At 42.7% G+C, this 23638-nt stretch overlaps 1 protein-coding gene across 1 annotated transcript; it reads left to right on the top strand.

Annotated features, from left to right (window-relative positions):
* The first annotated feature begins 176 nt into the window (after positions 1-176).
* On the top strand, positions 177-21603 carry palm1b (paralemmin 1b). Its single transcript, XM_069710690.1, has 6 exons — positions 177-262; positions 12793-12835; positions 13505-13585; positions 17961-18076; positions 18484-18554; positions 18753-21603. The coding sequence occupies exons 2-6, from the start codon at positions 12794-12796 to the stop codon at positions 19157-19159; spliced, it is 717 nt and encodes a 238-aa protein (XP_069566791.1). The 5' UTR covers positions 177-262; position 12793; the 3' UTR covers positions 19160-21603.
* The last annotated feature ends 2035 nt before the right edge of the window (positions 21604-23638 follow it).

The following is a 23638-nucleotide window of genomic DNA, read 5'->3' as shown; positions in this document are numbered from 1 at the left end:
CGCGAGGAAGCCGTCGGGGGTCTTATTATTGTCGGGCTGCGCGCGCGCGAGCTGCTGCCCGCGGCGTCACCTCCGTAATAACAGAAGGGGTGCCAGCCAAAAGAAGAAGAAGAAGAAGAAGAAGAAGAGGAGGAGGAAGAAGAAGAGGAGGAGGAGGAGGAGGAGGAGAGGAAAGGGGGTGTCAAGAGTGCTCCGAAATAAACAACACGACACCTTGTTTGGGAGACGTCAGCGGCGGGAAGGAAAAGGGACCTGCATCCGAGTAAGTCGTGTGATTTTTTTTTTTCAGTGCGCGCTGCTTGTTCCAGTGTTTTCCTCGCGGCCGACCTGCTTTTTGGCGATTTGTCCAGCGGCTGCAACGTTTAAGCTTCCAGCCAGCCCTTACAGCATCCCTTGCCACGGAGAGATGACATAGCGGGACAGAGGGATGAAACACAAGGAGGGATGATGATGATAATAATAATAATAATAATAATAATAATAATAATAATAATAATAATATGAACCATATTGGCGGTATCTGTCTCTACCGGAGAAATTCTAACTGTAAACACCGCGCGAGAGTCGTTGCATTGATTCGAGGTTACAACTCACAATCACAAGAGGCGCGGCATCCTTCAAGGCGCATACGCGCAAATTCAGAATAACATGCTCGCAGTAAAGTCAGCGGCAGATTTAGGGGAGAAATACCTGCATTATTATGTCATGTCATCCTTGTTTTTTTGGGGTTTTTTTTTGGCATGCCTAGAGGGCCGCTGTACTTTTAAGACATGGTAGGGCCGACAGGTGTAACGGGAAATGTTTACGCTAATGCCTTTGATCGATCATGTAATATCGATTTGTTTTTGCGAGGACAGTCTTTCAGGATGTCTTTTTTTTTTTTTAATGTTTTCGAATTTATTTTTTTTTCGCCGCGACGGTGAATTTCCAGGCGCGCCATCCGAGCATGGCCGTCACTGGCTGGGTGAGAGATGCTGACTGCTTCCAGCCGGTGGAGGAGAGGAGAGAGCAGCAGGGTATTCTGTGTTGTGATGTGAGCAGCCCGCTCCAACATGGCGCGCATGAGCTGCTAAACCTTGGCCATGACATACTCCTGTTTGGAATTTGCACCAGTGCGGTGGACCCAGCCAGTTCGGTTTAGTGTTGCAGAGAATTGAGGCTCTGCATCCTCAACAGATGGACGTTCGCTACAGAGGCTCCTCCATCCTCACACGATCACGTAGGCTTGTGTGTACCTTCAGTTTCTATTCCTGTCTCTGAATAGAACAATGTCAACTGGACCAACTCCGTGAATTTTCACTCCGTTTTTGCGATTACTTTTGATCGCAGCAGGTAGCTGGAATCACAAGCAGACAGAGAGTGTGTTTTTGTTTGGTCTTGTGTCCATTGTTTCTCTTGTCGGGGTTTCTGCCCTGAGAACAGACGTGACTGTTGTGGACAATACCTTTGTTGACAAGACCAGCAAGTGCAATGATAGCGCCTTTAAACGCAACACACCCATTATATTTCTCTGTCTTCGAAGTACAGCCAGGGCTTTGTCATATTAATCCAAGTAGCCGTCGAGACACCTGTTTGACTATAAATGCTGGACAAATGTGTATTGAGGTGATTTTTACATCTCATCCATCTGTGATGTCAGCTATCGGAGTGTCGATGTTGAAAAGGACCCAAATATGTTTGATTTCAAGCCCTGAGAGTCTGCTTGCACGATTCTTTTATTTTGAAAATCTGTTTTCATTGTCCAGTGTATTGGAAATGTGTCATTAGCTATCAGAAAATACACAATAAACAGAATACAACATGCCCTTAAAGAAAGATTATAAAAGACGGATTTTATGAAGAAAAAAAACATAGCCCGTCAGATTTTTTTTTTTGCGGCAGTACAAATACAAAAAAGAAGAGCAATATTTTACTGACTCGCAGCACGTCTCTGCCTCTGTTTTTAGTCGGTTCTGTCGTTTTATTGTATGAGCGAGGCATGTTAAGCCCACCAAAGGCCTCTGCCAGGCCGTACGCGAGCTGAAGGTCTATATCCGGTTGGCCGCTCTGTGTTGTGTCAGCAACTCCCGGTGGAGCTGACAGCACTTGTCCTGTCCACCCAATCATCATCTGGCATCATGACTGTGGACAGCCACGTTTCTGTCTTTGTATGCTCGCAGCTTTTTGGTGTGTGCATTTTAGTCAATAGCCAGCGGTCAGTTTAAATTTAGGAGTGAAGCCAATGGGTGGATTGTGTGTGTGTGTGTGTGTGTGTGTGTGTGTGTGTGTGTGTGTGTGTGTGTGTGTGTGTGTGTGTGCGTGTGCGCGTGCGCGTGCGCGTGCATGTGTGTGTATCAGTTATCAGAGTGTTGATGTTGAAAAAGGACCCAAATATGTTTGATTTCAAGCCCTAAGAGTCTGCTTGCACTGCTTGTGTGTGTGTGTGTGTGTGTGTGTGTGTGTGTGTGTGTGTGTGTGTGTGTGTGTGTGTGTGTGTGTGTGTGTGTGTGTGTGTGTGTGTGTGTGTGTGTGTCTTAGTTGTGCGTTGACGACTGTCTCCTGGCCTTGCGAGCTGGGATGGATCTGCTTTCATCAATTTAAATGGGTGGAAATGGGCTGGTACCCGGAAGGTCATTTATTCCTACTCATGGGCTGTACATGAAAAATGAGGTGAAATATGACTGAGTCAGCTTCTCTATTCCCAACTAACTACAATCAAAGTGCCCTTCAGTCAGCTCTGAGGAGGCTGATACGCACCCAGCGTTCACTTGACTGTCAAGTCACAACAACGTGTAGCCTAATTAATGTGGCTGTAATCAGCATCTTCAGATAAGCAATTGGCTGCATGGCTTCTTGTATGCGAAAGGTCTCTCTTGCAGTGACAAATCCGCACCGAAACATCGCTCAGCCTTCCGTTCCACGGAGCGTTTCGGTGTCATTCAGCTCATTGTTTTGCTTTTGCAGCCCTTGTCTTTTCCGTTTTGCTTCGGTCTAACTCATCAGCTTCATTTCCAGATGCAGCAGGCAGTTGTTTCCCCACCAACTGGCCGTGTAAACCAATGTACGCTACTTTGCCAGCACCACACTCTCGATGGACAGAAGTTCGGAACTTTTTGCTGAGCACAGTTGAACATTTAGCTGCTGTAAGTCTTACCCTAAAGTTTAAAACACCTTCACCATCTCAACTGAAAAGGTGATCGTATTGTCAGTGTCGTGTTTACATTTTGTTGGCCAAAAAAAAAAAATCAGGCTAGAAGAAGGCGGGTCACATGATATTGTTGTTATTTTAAAGACTTTTACATATCTTTGACTCCACTGATTGGCACGGCATCATTACGGGAGGACAGAAGGCCTCTCACGGGTTCATATCCTGCCCTGAGCGAGTTGCCCCGGAGTGACGGATATTGCTGATTACCCCCCGCTGACCTTGCTGTCATTAAGAGACCATTTATGCGGTGGTTCTAAAATCCGATCAGCAAGTTGGTCATGGAAAATGAATGGAATGCATTACAAAAGTGATGCTTTTACGCTGGAAGACAGTATTGACGGGTAAAAGAGGAAGTGGAAGTGAAAGCTTACTCAGCAAGCATACAGAGCGATAAGGAGTAGCATCTGGGCAGAAACAGATGTGCGATATTATTAGATACTACATAACAATTCACCTCGCCCTTTCTGTCTCCATGGTTGTTGTTTTTTTTTCTCTCTTTCCATTAATCTCCGTCTTCTCTTTTCCTCCTGGATAGTCACTTCTTCTTACCTTTTTTTTTTTTCTAAGGATCTCTCATTACAGCCCCCCCCCTCCCCTCCTTCTGCTTTGTCATGACAGATAAGTCAGGAAAGGATTTTTTTTTTTTTTTTTTTTCACTCTCTTCCCAGCAGATACTCTGTCTTCTGATAAACTGTCATTTTTAGCCACTAAATCGTTTTAATCTCAGAGGGGAAAATGTGCTCGGCGGTACGTGTTTGCGTTTTTTTTTTTTTTTTTTTTGGTGTGTGTCTTGTGCCTGCTGTCCGAAACACGCGCACACCCACACGCTCATATGACCATCATCAGTGCTGTTGCAGAGATTATATCAAAAGCACTATTGATAAGAGGCAGAGAGGGATAATCCATCTTTTTGAACTGTAGACAACCTGAAAGCGAACACACACACGACACACACGAACTGCTTTAAAATGAGGAAGGTGGATAAATATTAGACCGTGTCCCCTTGTAAATGACGCACATATTGTTTTGTTTTCTTTAATAATCCCACAAGAGATCGGACCAGCTGATATTGGACAAACATACGCAGTATGAACAATTCCTGACCTCTCTTGAGAGCCTTAAGTGGGGATTGGGATCTTGCCATGAGGGAAGGCGCCTATTAGGCCTAATGGTTCCTGCGTTAACATTGAGGGGCTGCTTCAATAATGCCAGTCCATAGGCTTCCGGATGTATAGAATTTGCTGATTGACCAGAGAGGCAGAGCGAGCGCACCAGGACGCAGGAGACAGTCCGCTGTGGAAATGGGTTGTCTGTAAACATAAAAGCAACGCTGTCAGCAGGTCATGTCGAGGCTAATGCTGTTGTTGTACTGTTTTTGATAAAAGACTGAGGTAAATGTCAGCAATTAGAACCGCTATTAATCTTTCCTCACTCTTTAATGCTATCCTAACTTCTTGATATGACTTCGTGCCTTGCATAGTGAGAGACACAAATGGGCATTTTTGTGCAACATTTTTGTAACGTACGAACAATCACGTGATAGATTTCAAATCCACGAGCCAGGGAGAGCAACCTTTTGTCCAGAACGCCCAGGTTCCTGCCCGTTTGTTTGAGAGAAGCTGCTATTTTCTTGCTAAATCAAGTGACGACCACAAGTGCAAAGTGTCCTCAATGAGTCCAAAGTAAGTCTGTAATGCAGCTCATTGCACACTTTAGAGTAGGTCTGCATCTGACATGTATAGTTTAATCTGCCAATTGTTTTTCTTGTTCAGATGCAAAACTTTTTGTTAAATGTCAGAAAATCATGAAAATGCTTGTTTTATTTTAACCAACAGTCCAAAACATTAAAAAAAAAAGAAGTTTCCTTTCATATGAAAAAGATAAGCATCAAACCGTCACGTTTGAGAAGTCGTAGCCAATGGACATTTAGCCTTTTAGTTATTTGGCAATTAATCATTCAACGATTCAACTGACTAATCGTTGAAGCTCTACTCTTTGCTTCAACCACTGCACGTCTCCAACTTTGCTTTATTTTTGGTGTGCCTGTGGACCTTTGTGTTGGGGTGGTCAGAAGCTCGGAAACATCTGCATCTTACCAGTCACATGTTGTCTTTGCAGTAATTTGTCTCCTTCTGACAAATCTCCGCTTCCAAATCGGACCAGATTGTTTTTCTAGTGCAGCTAAAAGGCCTTTACGTCACTCTGTCCCCTGGTGGTTGCCTCTTCGCCCCGTTGCCCAAATTAGGATTTTCTGAACATTGAACCAAACCTATCAGGGACATCAAAGATGCTGTGTGGTTTGCATTTCTACCTTGTACAAGCTGAACCCGTGTTCTGACATCTTGTAATCAAAACGGCATGGATCGATAAAGTATTTGGAGCGCCGTGGCCTCCGCATGCATTCCCTGGATATGTAAAAATTAACAAGCAAAGACCCCGACTCAACGGATTCGCAGTGCTCTCTTGCGCAAGGAATGAAGGTCGAGAGTGGTCGAGTGAAGAAATTCAGCCGTGTGGCAAGTTTGTGACTGGGACTCCGGGGAGAAGAGACACGGGGTGCGGACGTCGGTCTCGGAGGCAGAACAAGGAAGGGGTCAGTGGGAGGCGTGTCAGAAATGAGACGGCGCATTTTTAGGAGCAATGGGGAATCGACGCGAAGTTGGAAATATACCAAGGTGTCGGCATGCTTAAAAAAAAAAATAAAAAAAACTTGCATATTTAATGGTTGCAAAGAGCATGAAATCCCACATTTTAGCTACTTCGGAGCCGGAGGGAGGCTGCATCAGACAATGTTAGTAACTTTCTGAAAGCAACAATCTGACATTCATATCAGCTTTTTAACCTTTCTCCTAGTTTCTCTACAAAACAAAACGTGTGTTGCCTCGGGTCATGTGGGAGCAATGAGGACAACACTATAAAAACCTTCAAGGAAAGATTGTAAACGGTGCTCCATCATCCCCATATTTGAGTTATTATCATAGTCTCGTTCCTCTTTATGATGGCAGGCTTTTCATTCTGAATTCAAGTCAGTCCATCTGGAATTGGTATTGACACTTTTATCATCGGCCGATGATGCATGTATGAACTAGTCTGCCCTAAAGCACATCCCGAGCTCTAAAGGGGCAACTTTAGGGGCACGCTGTTCATCATCGTGAGAGGGAAATTAAAAAGTCGAAGTTGGCAAAAATCAATGAACGGGCTTTAGAAAATACAAAAAATATTGATGTTGTAAAGGTCCAGTCATCCCACTGTGTTTTAGAAATTGCAAAACTTTGCTTGAAGAAGTGCCCATTTTCACACCTGTGCACATCTGGCCAGTTTTCGAAAGCGGGCGTGGTTGTTTGCTTTTCAGTTTCAGAAAGTTACAACAATAGGGTGATGTTGATCTCTGTCCAGCGGTTTAAAAAGCTGTTTTCACCACTGGCTTGGGATTAAAGAGGAAAATCGCCGGTTTTGCAAAGACTTAGCATTTTCTCGGCAGGGATATTATGAAAAGAATATATTTAGTAGCTTGACCCATACCAAGAACTGAAGTAACATTCAGAATATTTCAGCCTCAGTGATTGTCGCAATCCCCACTAATTTAGATCGAGTTATCATACAAAATCCCCACAGTGCTTTTTCCGTGCGTGCTCTTTTCTTTCCTCCGTGTATTAAAGCATTTACTTTATTAAAAGAAAAGGTCCTGATACACAAATTCCAAATCACAATCCATTCATTGTCGTGTCCCGGGACAAGTATTACATCAGAAGTGACTCTCAGTCCTCCCCATCCTTCCCCACGTGTCTCGGCCTGTGTGCGGCTTCTCGTTCGCCCCCTCGACATGGATGTCACACACTATTTCGCTCTCTTCTGTTCTGACAAAGCTGTTATTTACGGGCAACCTCGAGGGGAGAAAGGAGTGTTACCCTCTGACCCTGGAATACTAACATGTGACCTCAACGGACTTCCTCCAGTTTTTATTGTCACCGCACTGTTTATGTTTGGCGCAATTTTGAGTTTCTGCCTCAGATAGAAGGATGCGGAGCTGCATGGAGAAGTCGTGTGTGCGTGCGTGCGTGCGTGCGTGTGCGTGTGTGTGTGTGTGTTCTGGCCTGGTATAAGTGTGTGTGGCTAGGGCAGAAAGGCAGGGAGGAGTATTGTTGTCCTTGTGCTCTTTCGGCCTGAAGGAATGAAGCTCCGCATGTGTGGAGGAGAGAGAAGAAGCAAGAAGTGCCACTCCAACACAGTCAATGTGAAGGGGATTGGAGATTAGTTTCCTCTTCCAGAGTCTCTGTTTTTTTTTGTTTGTTTTTTTTTAATCCAGTGCCTGGGTCATTAAGCTCAAGAGTCATTTTCACTCTCATCCATCTTTCTGAAGAGGCAGCATTTTGCGTTATTTTCTGTGTCTGTCTGTAAATGCTTTCTCATTCAGAAATAGGCAGAGCTGACAATCCTGTTCACATCTGGGATATTTTCTAGATTTTAAGAGTGAGTCATACCACTTACTTACTATGTTGATATTTTTCAGCTTCCCCCATTTCATCTAGTTTCTGCACCGGAGTCAGTTTACGCGAGTGTGCACGGGAGTTTCATGATAGCTGCACAATATCAGTTAAAAGGTTCTTGCTGTTATGAATTAACACTTGAGTGAACACATTTCTTTCTCAGAGGGTGAGAAGGACTCAATGGAAATAGTTTATTAGCATGTGCATGCTGGCTCTCTATGACTGGAATTGTTAAAAAGCTTTTTTCTACTTTATTTGTCTGAAATGCAGTTGCCACCTGCCAGGAGGGAAATAAAAAAGAAAATCAAGATTCTCCTTTGTGTCTTTTATTTCTGTTTGGCTTTGTCTCCTCCACTTCTTTGGCTTGAACACAAACATCTCGCTCTAATTGTCGGACCTTCTCATTTCTAATTGGCCAACAGCCCTCCACCAATTCTCAAAAAAAACAATTCATACTATCTAGTTCACAGACATTTCAAATGAAGGGTCTTCTAAAGTATTCATGTTTGGGTAAATCATTCATAACATGGTTTTCAGTGGTGAATTTGGTGCACTGGAGAGTTTTTAAAGCTACAGGATGGTGTATATGTTATTGAATCGAAGTGGGCTTGTTTATTGTATTAAAGCAACATGTCACCCGACATAGGAGGTTGGATAATTGATGTGTCTTTGATAGTTGGAGTTCTATGGCTCAGAAAAATAAGCTCAGGATTTAACTCCACACTTATTAGTAGAATCATTTCATTGTTGGCTTTGGTCTTTTCCTTGGTTTTATTGGCAGTAGGAAACGTATAGAATATTACTAAACTTAACTTAAACCTATCTCAGTTTAGTTTGATGACGGGCTTTGTGAAAATTCTTAGATTTTGTTCCTGTTTGTGCATTGAAGTGTTTACTATCTAATGAAGCACAGATGATATAAAGACGAGCTTTAAATACATCTGTGCGTCTGAGTGTGAGCGTAGGAGGCAGGATCAGGATCAGTATGTCACGGTGTCCAACTCCAGGTGTTTAAGATAATACTATGGTGATGAGAGCGAGTGTACTCTCCCAGACTGTGTAGCATAAACAGTGAATACATTTGTTTCTCAACCAAGTTTTAAGAGCATATTGTTTGTAAAAAAAAAAAAAGAAGTGATTTCTCTTCACAAAAGCAACATGTAAAGGATTAAAAAGTGGCCGTTGTGAAGTCCCGAGTTCTGAATTTAGCCGGCGCCATCTTGCTAGTTCCGAGCGGTTTGGAGCCGGTAGTGACCATATTTGGGTGAGCTGGAGGGGAGCTAGCGGTGGATCTGACTCGATCTGATTGGAAACCCGACAACGCTACGTCCCGCCCACCGATAGCCGTAAACTGACTGCACCACAGTGCACGAGTTTATTTTGCAATTAACGACGGGATTATTTTTCAGATGGACGGCCAGAAAACGACTTCAGCTGACAACGCCGAGATAACTCCTCGAGAAATTGTATTGACTGAGAATTTTATGAGACTAGTTGAATGGGAGTCTGTGGAGATGGAGGCTTTTTGGAGCCAACCTCTGGCAGCACCCGGTAGCATCGCAGCTGAAGGCACTTCCCCATCGGCCTAATTTTTCAGACCCAGGAGCTACGTCTACTTTTATATACAGTCTGTGATTTGATGCCTCCTGCTCAATGGAAGCTTTTCTCACCTTGGAAAGGAGGGTTTAATAGTCTCAGTTGGGTTATTATTAATTTAGCTTCATAGGCAGTAAGTTGATTACTCTTAGGGCATTTCAGTGCAGAAAGAGTTTGCAAAGTGACTGCTGGTGCCGGAGAACCATGAGCGCAATGCTATTAGAAGAGGATGCTGGTGCTCTATGCAGGCAGTTAATGTGTTCCTGGAAACGGCGGCAGTGCACTCAACAGGGAATAGGCCTGGTCATTAAGTCCATTTCCCTGACTTCTTCGATTATGCACCTGCCTTGACATATTGTCAAAAACATCCCGTTTGTTGTTCGTCTGTAAGCCTGCCTGCTAAGGTCACTTCCTCTCCCTGTTAACGTCTGAGTGATATTGTTGATCTATTACATTTATCTGCCTCAATTTGTCTTTGGTTCCACCGTCCCCGAGTAGCCGCCGGGCTCCCTCGACGTCATCCTTTTCCTCTGCCAGAGATGTAATTACTCTTCTAACTATGCCGCAAAAATGTCTGTCTTCGCGCCTGCTTCCCTTTCTCCCTCCGTGTTCATAATTTATGAGAGAGGCAGCAGGACGCAGGTCCGCGATGTCCCAACAGGCTGGACATAACCGGAGTTTCCCAATACGTCTTAAAAAATTCATCACTACACCTGCCCAGAGGTTAGACAAGCAAGACGAGCATTGAAATTCAGCTTTGAATGGTCGGACAAGGTGGGAAGAATCTGCACTCTTAACCCACCAGCTGATCTAATGGACCTTTTGTTGTTAACCTCAGCACAAGCAACATAGTTTTGAATATTATCCACTGCTGACAATGGGTATCGAACCTCAGTGCTTTCAAATATAAACTGTAACGTGTCCATAGCACAAAGATTGAATGCTGGGTCACATTCCTTTTATTATTCATCTTTACCTACATCATTTCTGGTAGAAATCATACCTTTTTATACATTTTTGAGTATTTGTCATTCACATAAAAAAAAAAAACTACAGCTTAACCTTGCACAATAAAAGATTTGATTGACTTTGACAAGAATTTTGTGAATTTGATAATGCTGAGTTTAAAATTAAAATAGTTACCGTTGTGCATAAACTGATAAAGTTGTAATGCATCATTTTATTTGTGTTTTATAGCTATAAATATTCAGTAACCTGACAACTGTCATATAAGCTTGTATTTCCTGTTAATATGGCATAAAGTTCTTTGTTAATAGAAAACCCAAATGAATTTATTTTAAGACTTTAAAAGGTGGTTGAAATGACAGAAACGTGTGCAGTCAGATGTGGGTCAATATGCACATTTATTTTGTGTCAGGTGTACTGAAGTGTGTGCTGCTTTGAAGTAGAGTGAGCAACTCGGGTTTTGTCAGAAAGCGCTGGTTTATTGGGCGGAAAAGTTGTCCTGCATTTTTCGCCGCTGATGTATACAAAGGAGGTACCGACATTGATAGACTGACATGTGTATCGTTCTTTTTGTCGCTGTCGTCGTCGTCATACACGTGTCGCCCGTCACGGCTGAGCTGTCGGCGAGACCTGCCCCGTCTCTGCCGATGCCCAGTGCGACCCTCGTCAGGTCAGGATGTTCAGTCCGTTCTAATAGCGGCAGAGTTCAGCCGGTGCTCCCAGGCCTTCATGCCTCCGATGGATCGATCCAGATGAGTTCCCAGATGTGCACTGTAACCCGGGCGACGGGAAGGGAAAGAGGTTCAGGGAGAAAACGGGCTATAAAACACTGCCAAGACGCACTGTAAACATAAACAATGCCTGAATACATTCTTTAATGACGCGTTTGAATTTACAGCTTCATTTTGTCGATGCCTGATCATTATTCGAGGTGCGTTTTAATGTTGACATTGCTGTTTTTCTTTATTGAGCCACATTAAGCCTGATTTTACTCGGTGCATCTCAACATGTCTTTTTTTTATTCTTCCTGTTTGTGCCGGATCAGTGGGGAGGGCGAAAATTAGAAAGAATTCGTCTAGACGGTACAATATGCCTCTGTGTTTCTGCGTGTGCTTGAGGGGATGATCAGATGATTGTGGTTTCACTTTTTCTCCAAAGGGTCTCCATGTGATGCTGATGCGGCCTGATGGGAGAGCAGAGACAAGTGGGGTGTTTGACTGTATGTGTGTGTAAGCCAGAAAATGGGACCCTGCATGTTCCAGATTTTCCTTCCATTATACATGCCTGAGGTTTTTTAGCCTAGAGTTTCACTTTAAACCGGCAAGCATGAAAGATGATGTACGCTTCTTTATTTTATTTTTTTTGTAGAAGGGCGAGTATTGCGGCACTGCGTGGCTTTCTATGGGAAATAAAAAAATGTCGCAACAGCAGGGGTGTGATAGGAATGGGAACTATTAACATGCTTTGGTTTGTTTTTTCATTATTTTGTTTTTGGATTATTTAGTTGGGAAGTGATGCAAGCTAATTCAAACAGTGACAGTGGGGGCCTCACCCCTCACCACGAATAGTGACACAATCCGTTTTAGCACATTTTTCTGGCACTGGAGAGGGCTGCTTTGGGGGGGGTTGAGCGACGGAGAGTTTATTTAGTCATAGCTCTTTTGTAATAGATTGATTTGGACCAGTGTAGAGAAATAAGGATCCCATATGTGTTGTCATACAGTTTCAGTTCAGGCTGGAAAAAGGTACACGGCTGCTAAGATTGCTTTGTGTGCTTCATCTACCATTTCTACAAGCTCTTTTACATCGCCACAAAATAGTATTAGGGGCTTCGCCACAAGCAACCAGAGACTGTAGTCAGAGTCAGAGAGGTCAATTTTCTTCTCTGGCAGTTCAGACAATTGATAATTTGACACCGAAGTCAGTGAATTTATAGTTAAGAAGTGCCGTAGTTGTTGGGTTACATTGCTTATCACATTTCACCCACACTGTAAGGTTTCCAGAGGTTAAGCACCAAACGTTTCTGAATGGAGGAGATAATGACTTTAAGCAGTGGATGTCCTCCTTCAAAGCTTAAATACAAATTCTATCTTTGCAACTACGTTTTCAGTCTGAATATTCAGATGATTCGCCACTTATGATTTGCCACTTAGACCAGATCATCTCAGCCATTTTGTACAGAAACACTGTGGAAAACTAAGATTTGTGACTTTTTTTTGGGGAGCATGACATGGCGACCGTTTTGTCCCATCTCAGTTGAGCAATAGTCGCAGTCTTTCCCCTCTGGCTTCAGCTCTGCTCCTGTCCATCCTCGAACTCTGGTCTGGAACCTATTAGAGCAGGAATCTCCAGCAGTGCCCTCCCTGCACATTAGCATGCCTACACTGACTCTTCCTGACAGGAAAGAGACACTGATTTAGTGCCAAACAGACATATTTAACCTCAGTCAGCAGGAAGTCGTTGGAAGGTAAACGGCTGGCGAGAGAATGTCAAACGCTGGTGGTCATGTGTGCTTGTATCTCTGTTTCACTCAACGTGTCTCTTCTTTTCCATCAGGATGGCCGAGGTGTCACAAGAGGAGAAACTCCAGGCCATTGCTGTAAGTTATTTTCACACACACACACACACACACACACACACACACACACACACACACACACACACACACACACACACACACACGCACACAACAGAGTGCACATCAGGGCACGCTGATGGCACAACAACAACAAATCATTGCTGCTTGTCAGGGTCTGACTGCCGTCTTAATGACTCTACCTTTTAGATTCTATCTTCTCCACCTATTAAAGGACATCGACTTCTTGTCTGCCTGTTATATTGTCTTCTTATGTTGTTTCTATCGCAATATCCAGGTGTGTGTGTGTGTGTGGCATAATTGTGCTTTTTTTTTTTTTGGGGGGGGGGCCAAATACTTGCCACCTGTGGCAGGCATATTGAAACGCATTTGAATTTATTATCGTAGTTGTGTGATAATTAGTTTGTTTCACCAAAATCTCACTGAATGTGACTTTCATTTCATCGTGAAGAGAGCAACACTAATGTCAATATCAGTTTGACTTCTCATCAACATTTCAAAGATTTTCATCATCAACATTTTTTTTTTTTTTTTTTTTAAACATTTCAAAAAATGTGATCCTGATGTCGATAAAGTTTCAGTGCTCATGCCGAACACAGTTGGAGCCCTGAATTTATGAACGGTCTGCAATCTTTGTTGTTTTGTCCTCGTAATGTGTATTTATGGTCACAGGAGAAGAGGAAGAGGCAGACAGAGATCGAAAACAAGAGGAGGCAGCTGGATGATGACCGACGGCAACTCCAGCATTTAAAGGTACGCGCACTCTCACTTCCACATGCGTGCACATTTTGCACATGCCCTGTTTGCACTGCTATACTTGTGAGAATTCTTGAGATGTAATTATGTTAAACCATGGCTGAAGAGAACACACAAAAGTAGTGGTGTGCACAACAGGTGGATACGAAGAATCCCCGAGCTTTGATCGCCACAGTGTGCTCAGAGCACTATCAGTTGCCTCCTGCACTTTCACTTGCGAAACATTTTTATATGTTTAGTTGTGGTCTTTGGCCACATGTTTCCAGTTTGCGTTTTTATTTTTTTAACCTTCTGTAAGCAAATACTGAGTGTGCCGAATTCGGTTCCAGGAAAGAAATCCCTTCACCATTCATCCACAACTTTCTTTTCATTCGGAGCATGGTACAATAGCAATGCACATGGTAATTAGCCTTTCTGGTATGTAAATATGTATTCAGGCTGTTCATTAATTTGTATAAATCACGATTAAGTCACAATCAACAATGTAAGTGGTGTAATGCAGAGCTACCTGAAACGAAGGGATGGATAGACTTTTTTTTTTCTTTTTTTTTGTAGTCATAGCATAGCATTAATTTAAATGTTGCTTTTAAATATCATAACGCTTTATCTTGACTCATAAAGTCCTCCACCTGCCATCCACGGAAAGAGCTGAGCCCGCAATGAGTGAACCAGCTGGTTTGAATCCGGCAACATGATTCACACCCTTTGCGAACACGGCAGTTTGACTTCGCTTGAAATGTACTGGAGCCCTTCACAGATAAAAAAAAATAATTAATGTAAGTATGTGTCACCTGCACTCCTACGCGCCTCTCCCGCACCACAACTTGAAACAAGCTGACAGAAACACTGCCGGTCGGTTTCTGTGTTTTTCGGGAATCGTGCGAGCGATGGTGGACGCCCACACAACATTAAACATAGCGATTCCTTTCAGATCTATCAGTGCAACATAGTGAGATACTCCACAACTGCTGCCGTCACGGAATGTTCAGAATGGACAACAGATAACACCAACAGCTCCTCCACATGCTCTTTCTACACACGCGCGCGCGCACACACACACACACACACACACACACACACACACACACACACCACACACACTCATATTATATCAGACCCAAGGCTTTTGTCAGCGAATGTGTCAGCACTATCAAAGCTATTTCAGCTCCGGACAATTCAGGAGGTCGCGGATAAGAGCAAAGGTCGAGGTGTGCGTGCGCCTGCGCAGACGAGCGTGTTTGTAAAAGTGCTTGTGACCCGCGCTGTTGCCCCCTGCGTGCTCCCACTTCTTCTATTTTCAGAGCAAACCATTGTAAGTGCGCGTGTGCACATGCGTGTGTTCGATTTTTTTTTTTTTTTTTTTGCGTGCGCTGCTTCATAAAAGAACACAGAAGCCTCAGACAATGCAGCGGGCTTTGGCAGGGGAAACAGATTTTTGTCCCACTCCCACCAACAGGAAACGGCCCTTACACCCACCGCACCCGGCTTTCGTCTCGCGCGCGCACACGCATAGACACGAACACGCTGAGGGGAAGTGTAATCATGCTGTCCAGGAGTATTAGAGGGCTCTTTGTGCAAACCACAGCAAGTATTCTTTTTCCAGAGGCGGCGTTCATGTGGAAAACCCAATAAACATCTCCGTTTACATGCCGCATTTTTATAACGGTGTACCTGCCCGGCCGTTAAATCACACTAATACAGGCAGTCAGAAGAAAACGTGAGATGAGGTGTTTTAGTGTTGTTGACACAGAAAGCATGAATAGCAGTTCTGTTTTTAATTAGCAAGCAGATATGATTATGCAAACAGGAGTCGGCAGTTCCTTCAGTTAAAACCTCTGACAGTCCCGGACAATTCTATCCGAAGCTACAGCTAACTGCCAATTAGCTCAGCTTACCATAAAGACTGGAAACAGCCTGTCGCTGTCCAAAAGGAACAAAATCTGACTGCTAACAGCTCTAAAGTGCACTTGTTATATCTCGTTTGTTTCATCTGTACAAAAGCCAAAGGGTAAAAAGTCAATATTTTTGGCTTGCCTTTGGACAGCACCTGACAAACAGTTGCCCTGTTTGTCAGCTAAACTTTACATCTCCTGGCTGTAGTTATTACCGTACAGATGTGATAGTCGTAACTTGTCATCTAACTCGTGAAAAGAAACCAAATAAAGTACTACCCAAAATTGCCAAACAAAGAAATAACCTTTAAAACAATTTCTGAATGCTGCGGTTGACATAATTATAATATTTACATCCACTGTAAACTTTATTTTGAAATAAGGCTTTCCCCTTCACAGCTGTTCACTACATTTGGATGTGTGCGTCGATGTGTGTCCGTGTGTGTGTGTGTGTGTGTGTGTGTGTGTGTGTGTGTGTGTGTGTGTGTGTGTGTGTGTGTGTGTGTGTGTGTGTGTGTGTGTGTGTGTGTGTGTGTGTGTGTGTGTGTGTGTGTGTCCAAGTTCCGCCCTTTGTCTGCTACGTTAGCAGCTTTTACCCCAAAGAACAATGGAGAGAGAGAGACGTAACTCCAGCTTTACGACCATCAGCGTAGACTGGTTGTGTGTGTGTGTGTGTGTGTGTGTGTGTGTGTGTGTGTGTGTGTGTGTGTGTGTGTGTGTGTGTGTGTGTGTGTGTGTGTGTGTGTGTGTGTGTGTGTGTGTGTGTGTGTGTGTGTGCTCACACACGCGTGAGTGAGTACATTTAAATGATGTCAGGCGTTGGGGTAGCAGGGTGTGGCGAGAGAGCGAGCGAACGAGAGACCCGGAGAGTATGAAGAGAGAGAGAGTTGGAGAGTTGGGGAGTTGGGGGGTTGAGGGGTTGGGGGAAGAAGCAGGTTTAGATTCAGTGCCCGAGAGACCATGCAGGACTGAGGGAATGAGGAGTGTTGAATTACACTGTTAGAAGAGTGTGCTGTAAAGCTCTGTGCAGCTGGGTGTCTGGAGCGGAATTACTCAATGGAGAAAGCGAGAGTTGAACCAAAACAACATTCATTTCAACAGATTAACAGATATAACGTGGAGATACACCCTGACATTTACAGCCCTGTTCAAGTTCATGAACTCCATGATGGATAGAGATGCATTCGAGAGAGAGAGAGAGAGAGCGAGAGGAAGGGGCAGGGTCCGGGTCTGAGAAGAAAAAACAAAATACGGGGGGATTTTTTTTTTTTTTTTTTCCTGTAGAAATTCTTGTTGCATCATTGGAGAGGAATTTGCATCGAGCACAGGTCCAGATTTTCAGGCCCAACTTGTTAAAACAAGAGCTTTTTCTTGCACTTTTCCATATGGCCAAGCAGGGTTGTCTTTTGCCGCACGCTCTAACAGCTGCAGTAAGAGGCACTGTTATATTTACTTCAAAGCATGCCAAGTATTCGCTTTGATATTAACTTATCTACGGGAGGGAATGTGGATGGGTGTCGAGATAAGAATACACGGCTGTTTGGAAATTAATAGAAGAAGTAAACATTGGTTGAAAAGGAGATAGAGAAGCTGGAATTTAAGGAAGTAAAATGAAAGTAAAATACACAATAGAAAAAGCATATTCCCATGATGATGTTTAATTTAATTGATATTTGGGAATTGGGAGTTCATTATTTTGTGAGAATTACCTTTATCTACAATAATTACAATCAGGTTAACACTTTACAATCAGTAAATCTGCTCACATTCAGTATTCCTAACTTGCCCACAAAGATATTCTTGTAATCACTGTCAAGCTGCAGGAAATGTTTGATGCGGTTGAAGATTAGAACCATTTATTTTTGTTTTATCTTTCAAAGACTTATCTTGATTTCCAGTCCCATGCTCAATTTAGGAATAATAGGAGAATTATACGTTATTTTGGATTTTTCAGTTCAGTGCCAGAAGACTCTATCCTCTGGCTGGGAGCCATGTCGTCCACTTGGCAAACGTTTTGGCAGCAGTTGAAGTGCAACGACAGAATCAGTGAGTGGCAGCAGTCAGTGCAGAAGTACTGGATGTACTCACAGGGAGAGTTTTTGTTTTAGGTTAGCTAAAGGGCTTGTCAGTGTGTCTCAGTGAGAGGGCCACTAATCTCTTCAGAAAGAAAGGAGACCAATGTCCAAGTGAGAGAGCGGCTCTGATACCCCGCAGCATTTTGGAAGACTGAAGTGTGTCTAATGAGTTAATCAACTGCTCCTGGTAAAAGATGCATGATAAAAGGTCCTTTCGCTGTAGCACACATACACTCAAATCCACCAAACACATGGAAGTATCAACAACAGCCGGTTAGTGAAATCGTGTTCCTCTTCTTACCATTGGTTTTATCGAAAAGTGAATCAAATCGTCTGAGTTGCCTCATCACGTTTGTCCTTGTGCATTGTCAACAACAAATCTATATCTTTTATGTTGCCTTGCAGTCAAAGGCACTGAGGGAGCGCTGGTTATTAGATGGAGCCCCAGCAGAAGAGGAGACTCAGATGCGTCTGCAGGAGGATGAGATAAAGACCAAACTTCTGGAGCAGGTCATCATCAGGTGAGCATCTTAAAACATCTGCATGTCAGCGTGTCAACAACCATTATTTTAATTTCAACAGGGCTGATGTGCATGGCTGTTTGGTCAAATTGTAGGCATGCGTAAATATTGCGCTCCGGTTGTCTGGGTTGCTAATAAGACAAATCTTAAGGAATATAATTTCATATATTTGTGTGGTGGTGTAGTGTTCCACCCTGTATATGTCTTATCCAAGCATAAGTAGGTGGCATTTGAGCAACTGGTCAGTCATTTTTGTACAATTTAGTATTGTTTTTTCTGTAGAACTTGGATTGTGACAGGGATATTTTCATAGTTGGCTTACATCTAATATAGTCTTTGTGGTTGTAAAGGAACTACAGATGAATTTTAATCCTTAATTTCTCATTTTGTGTGCATTTCTGAGCTAGGCTGGAGCAAGAGATTGAAGAGTTGGAGACAGGTGTTCCAGCCAATAAGGGTGTGGCCAAAGAAAATGGAGGTAAGTTTGGTGGCCATGGCAACATATCATCACGCAGGAAACCATGGCAACGCATTTGCTCTATTAAATTGGTCCTCTCCACCTGAGGTTATTAAAACAATATTTCCTTTCTTTCTTTGTCTCTCTGACTTGCCCCTACCACCCTTGTTCCTTCTGCACGTCCCTGATCTCTCAATGATGCTCTGGTGCTCCCTATAGGTGAGAATGGAGTAGTGCAGACCTCTGGTCAGACTCCCAAGAGAGAGGTGACAGGGATTGAGGCCAAGCTCCTGGGCCCCAGTCCTGACCAAGCTAGCGCAGACAACCCAGTTACTCTGGTGTTTATGGGCTACAAGACCGTTGAGGAGGAGCAGGAGAACCGCACGGCACTGGGGATGGAAGGGGCGGACGGCAATGTCAAGGCTGAGTTTGTTGTGATCGAGGATGGGGAGGGGAAAGCGGGAGGAGACGCGGCCACCGAGGAGCAGGCTCCGCCAAACGGGAGTATGGCGGAGAAAGAGAAGGCTAACGGAGGCGGGGAGGAGAGCGAGAAGGAGAAGGAGAAGGAGAAGGAGAAGGAGGAGAAGGAGAAGAAACAGACCTGCAAATGCTGCACGGTCATGTGAGCTGTGTGTGTGTGTGTGTGTGTGTGTGTGTGTGTGTGTGTGTGTGTGTGTGTGTGTGTGTGTGTGTGTGTGTGTGTGTGTGTGTGTGTGTGTGTGTGTGTGTGTGTGTGTGTGTGTGTGTGTGTTGTGATTGTGTGTGAGATTGTGATTGTGTGTGCGATTGTGATTGTGTGTGAGATTGTGTGTGTGTATCTGTGTGATTGCCTGCGTGTGGCTGAGTACACGCCTTCGCCTGTGCAGGCATGTGTACCATTGCATGTGTCTGTATCTGCAGATGTGTGTAACTTAAGTGTCTGTGTGGAAGTGTGTGTCAGGACTGGAAAAAACAACAACCCCACAAACCGAAGTACAGTTACACAGCCAATGTACCAACAATGAGAGCCAATGCAAGCTCCAGCTACAACAAGAACCACAAAGACTCATAAGTACACGTTACTCGCTATACTTTCTCTGATATGTATTTGACTTTTGATTTCTATTGATATTTTTCTATTTTTCTGTCTTGACATTTATATTGTATTCAGTATGTATATCTTTATTATGGGACTGTGTACTGTACGTTCATTGTTATTATTGTTGGAAAAAAGAAAATGTATTAGCTCTCTGGATTGTACTGCTTTCCTGTGGGAAAAATCTGGAAACTTTAAATCATTTAAGTCAAAACACCAAACTATGAAGGACACGGATACTTAAGTATATATATGTATATACATATATATATCTTTCTCTGTGTAGGCCTACCAACTATTTATCAGTCAATTTCATATTGCAATATTGTCTAAGATATTATTTTAAATAGTATTTTAATATATTGATATGAAATTATGTTTTATACAATGTATTTATTGTTTTTGGTTCTTGAGATCATCTCCAACCATTAACTGCATGTAAGCTTGTAAGCACTACCAGATTCGCGTTACACTCATAAGTGTCTGTGCTTTCTTAGACTCGTATGTGCTCATATCTTTAGTTACACAAGTCTTTCTATCAGTAACAGTAAATACTGTATAATTGGCAGTGTTAGAGATACGCATTATGTTTAAAAAGAGCTCTACAGCGAGGAGACAAAGAGGAGAATAGGATCACTCACTATGTCGCAAGCCACATTAATACTAGATGCTGTATGATACATGTACATGAAGATCGCAGCTTTTTGTATTTTTTAAATAAGATGCATTCACTTTATGATCATTAGATTCACGAGATCATGACACGATGATTAGAAAGGCTTAAGTACTTCTGTTCTCTCAACAGTAGAATCAATGTAAATCTTAATGAGGTAGCACTGCATGAAGCCTTGCAACTTTTACCATTTATCACTCGTTCAGTCTTTTTATTATGCGCTATCACGTTCACATGAATGTAAACCCCGGGGGTTAAATTGGGATTCATTCTAGTTTAATGAGAAGAGGAGGGCTTTGGTCAGCTCACCGTTTAAAAAAAAAAAAAAAAAAAGCTTCTTGTCTCTTTATGAACCAAATAAAATTTGATGATACTATAATTTCCCTGTGTGTTGGTCGGCTGCTGGTTTCTGTCCTGCTTCCTCCCAGTTTAACCCCTGACTCTTTGTCTGTAGACCCGGGCCCGATCGTAGTTGAATAGATTTACAGAAAAAGAAAAGAGTTTTTGGGTATTTGAGCAGACTTTCGTCACAAATGATACTTCTCTCCGGGGACCTTAAATCTTGTCGCGCTGAAAACATAGTACAAAGAAAAGCCATTTTGAATGGTGCAGATTGCGAGCAAGACAACGCGATACACGATAGTTTTTCAAAACCCTGAAAGCCTATTGAAATACATTTTGGCCGTGGTCTCCTCATTTGTTTGGCAGACAGATGAGACTGGATAGTCCGGATCACTGATGCTATATGACACCAATGCCTCCGCCACCCCCCAGGCTCATCCACGTCTTTAATTCACCTATACACCATTGCCATTACTTCACACTGTTTTATCATCATTGTCAAACCACAGCCCCACCTTCTATGCTTGGAGACACGCAGTTTAAAAAAAACCTCTGAAGTTGGTGCTAATCCAGAGTCTCGTCTAAAAACTCTCCATCCACCAACTATTGTTCAACCTGTTTCCCTCTGTTTTACTCCAATCTGCTAGTGATGGGGATTCCTCTGTCTCCTGCATATATTTGTTGAATGAGAGAGTCTTTTGCAACCTCCAGTGCCAGATGCATTCTCTCAAGTCCTGCCTGCATTTACCACCAGAGAAACGGTCCCTTCGTACATTCCAAAGGGAGGTCAACAGGCGTGGGCGGATAAGATATAGTCTATGCTTTCCATAATGTACAGTTCCACTGTAATTGTACAACTTGCAACTTACTTTCTTATCTGGACTCTCATGGTTTTTTTTTTTTTTTTCTATGGCCTCTTTGCAAGGCGGTATATTGTATTTGATGTGTATTTTTAAAAAAAAAAGATGACTACATCTGTGTATTGTTGGTGCCTTTGTCAGGTTCATTTGGTTGGACTTGTCTGTCTGCCGCTCATTTATGACCGGGGTTTTTCTTGCTGTGGCTCCTGGTCATGACGACCCACTGGAAACACTGCCTTCTACTCTGAAGGGTCGCTCCACAAGTACGTGTATTAGCACATTACATTCATTTATCACACGGTAACTATAAATTCATGCAGCTTGGACAATAGTTAATATGCAGACCTCTGTTGGTGTCTTCAAAAAAATCTTTGTATCCTGTATTAACTTTTTTAAATTGTTGATTTTATTGTAATTTACAGATTAAGTTTTTTATTCCACACATGCAAGAAAGTTATCAAAACCAACCTTCACCTAAAGCTTAACAATTTGTGGGGATGCAAACTTTATACAGAAGACTAACTGACAGCATATGTATATACAGTATATACACATGTATATATGTGTCTTTATGCATACATGCAACTGTATACATAGACATACATGTAAATTTGGTGAGCTAAAGCTTTGCTTTATATGGTGGGTCTCTGAGACAGCAGCAGAAAAAAAACACCTTGTGTTTGACCAATGCCTGTTCATCTATTCTGTGGTCGTCTAAATGTTTAATCTTGAATAAAACTACTGTTTGTTTACAGCAAGTCAGATAAGTTTCTATGTAATTAACCGAATGTGTGCACACTATTGATAGAACGGTGCACATAAACCACGGTTAATGATGTGTGTGCTTTTGGCTTATCAGCTGACGGAGTCACAGATGGGTGCAGGACACCCTCCTGGGGAGACAAATACCATTATACACAGATAAATCACCCATTTATTAAAGTGCCAACACAACTTGCCATTGAAAAGACAAAACAAAATTGATCTACATGCCATTTATATATATTTAAAAAAAAAAAAAAAGATATAAGGAAGAATAGTAATGCAAGAGGTGTAATTTGAGAGGAGAATATTAAAGACAAGATGAAGGTCGGAGTAGTTGAAGCAGTGTACATGAGACTTCAACTTGGAGACATTAGTTGGCTTTAGTATTTTGTTGAGTGCATTAGCCAGAACTTACCACTAGAGAGCACACTGTTACTCTTTTTGAGAAAATCATTTTACACTGTTGTCAAATAGTGTAAAGTGTGTGTGTGTGTGTGTGTGTGTGTGTGTGTGTGTGTGTGTGTGTGTGTGTGTGTGTGTGTGTGTGTGTGTGTGTGTGTGTGAGAAAGACAGAAAGAGAAAGAGAGGTAATTAGGGAAACAGAGAGGGGAGGCTTTTAAACAGGTCAGGTATTCAACAAAACAGCTACAATTTAAATGTTTTATTTTGCAGCAATACTACATTGGTTAAATAGCATTTTTGAAAATTCTCCTTGCACGAGTATGAATGTGGTATATTCAGTTTGTAGGTGCATGCTCTATGACAAAGTTCAGCATTTAAGAGAAGCAGCAGAACTGTGCCCCATCACGGGACAGAGGATATATTGTGTGCTTTTTTTTTTTAGGTCACACCCCTGATGATGCTTTTCCACACCATCGCACTAGAACAAAATGAACAACATAAATGTCCAGGATTGAACCAGTGGAGTATAAAGCGTCCTGGGAAATTACAAGAAGATGGAGGTTTTCATTTAAAATGAATTAGACGGATCTGGAAGAGAGTCCTAACACAAATATCTGTCGAAGTATGAAGCACATCCAACATCTCAATCAGCACAATGAAGGCAAAGCACAATCGAATTGCTGCCATGCTATCCGTTACCAGTAATTACCTTTCCTTTGTGATTAGTTTGCTAAATGTAAGCCTCAGCTACGCCTGTAGCTGACACAAATTAGGACAGCCACATCAACATGATGTAATAATGAAACAAATAAAACTAATTTCCCTTTCAAAAAAAAAATCCAATTTCACTCAGCATTCAGCTCAAAATGTGTTACATGAGAAATCAACATGCAGACCTCAGTGGTGCAACAGTGTCTCAGCAACAGCTGCTGTTCATGGCTCATGTCCTTCAGAGACAAATTACATTACAGTTTGCCACTTTGTATTG

Source organism: Brachyistius frenatus, unplaced genomic scaffold (assembly GCF_029030835.1).
Source record: "Brachyistius frenatus isolate BFR_SWC_R1_liver_20210118 unplaced genomic scaffold, ASM2903083v1 Contig_93, whole genome shotgun sequence".
Taxonomy (NCBI): domain Eukaryota; kingdom Metazoa; phylum Chordata; class Actinopteri; family Embiotocidae; genus Brachyistius; species Brachyistius frenatus.
This window is presented reverse-complemented; position numbering and strand designations above follow the sequence as displayed.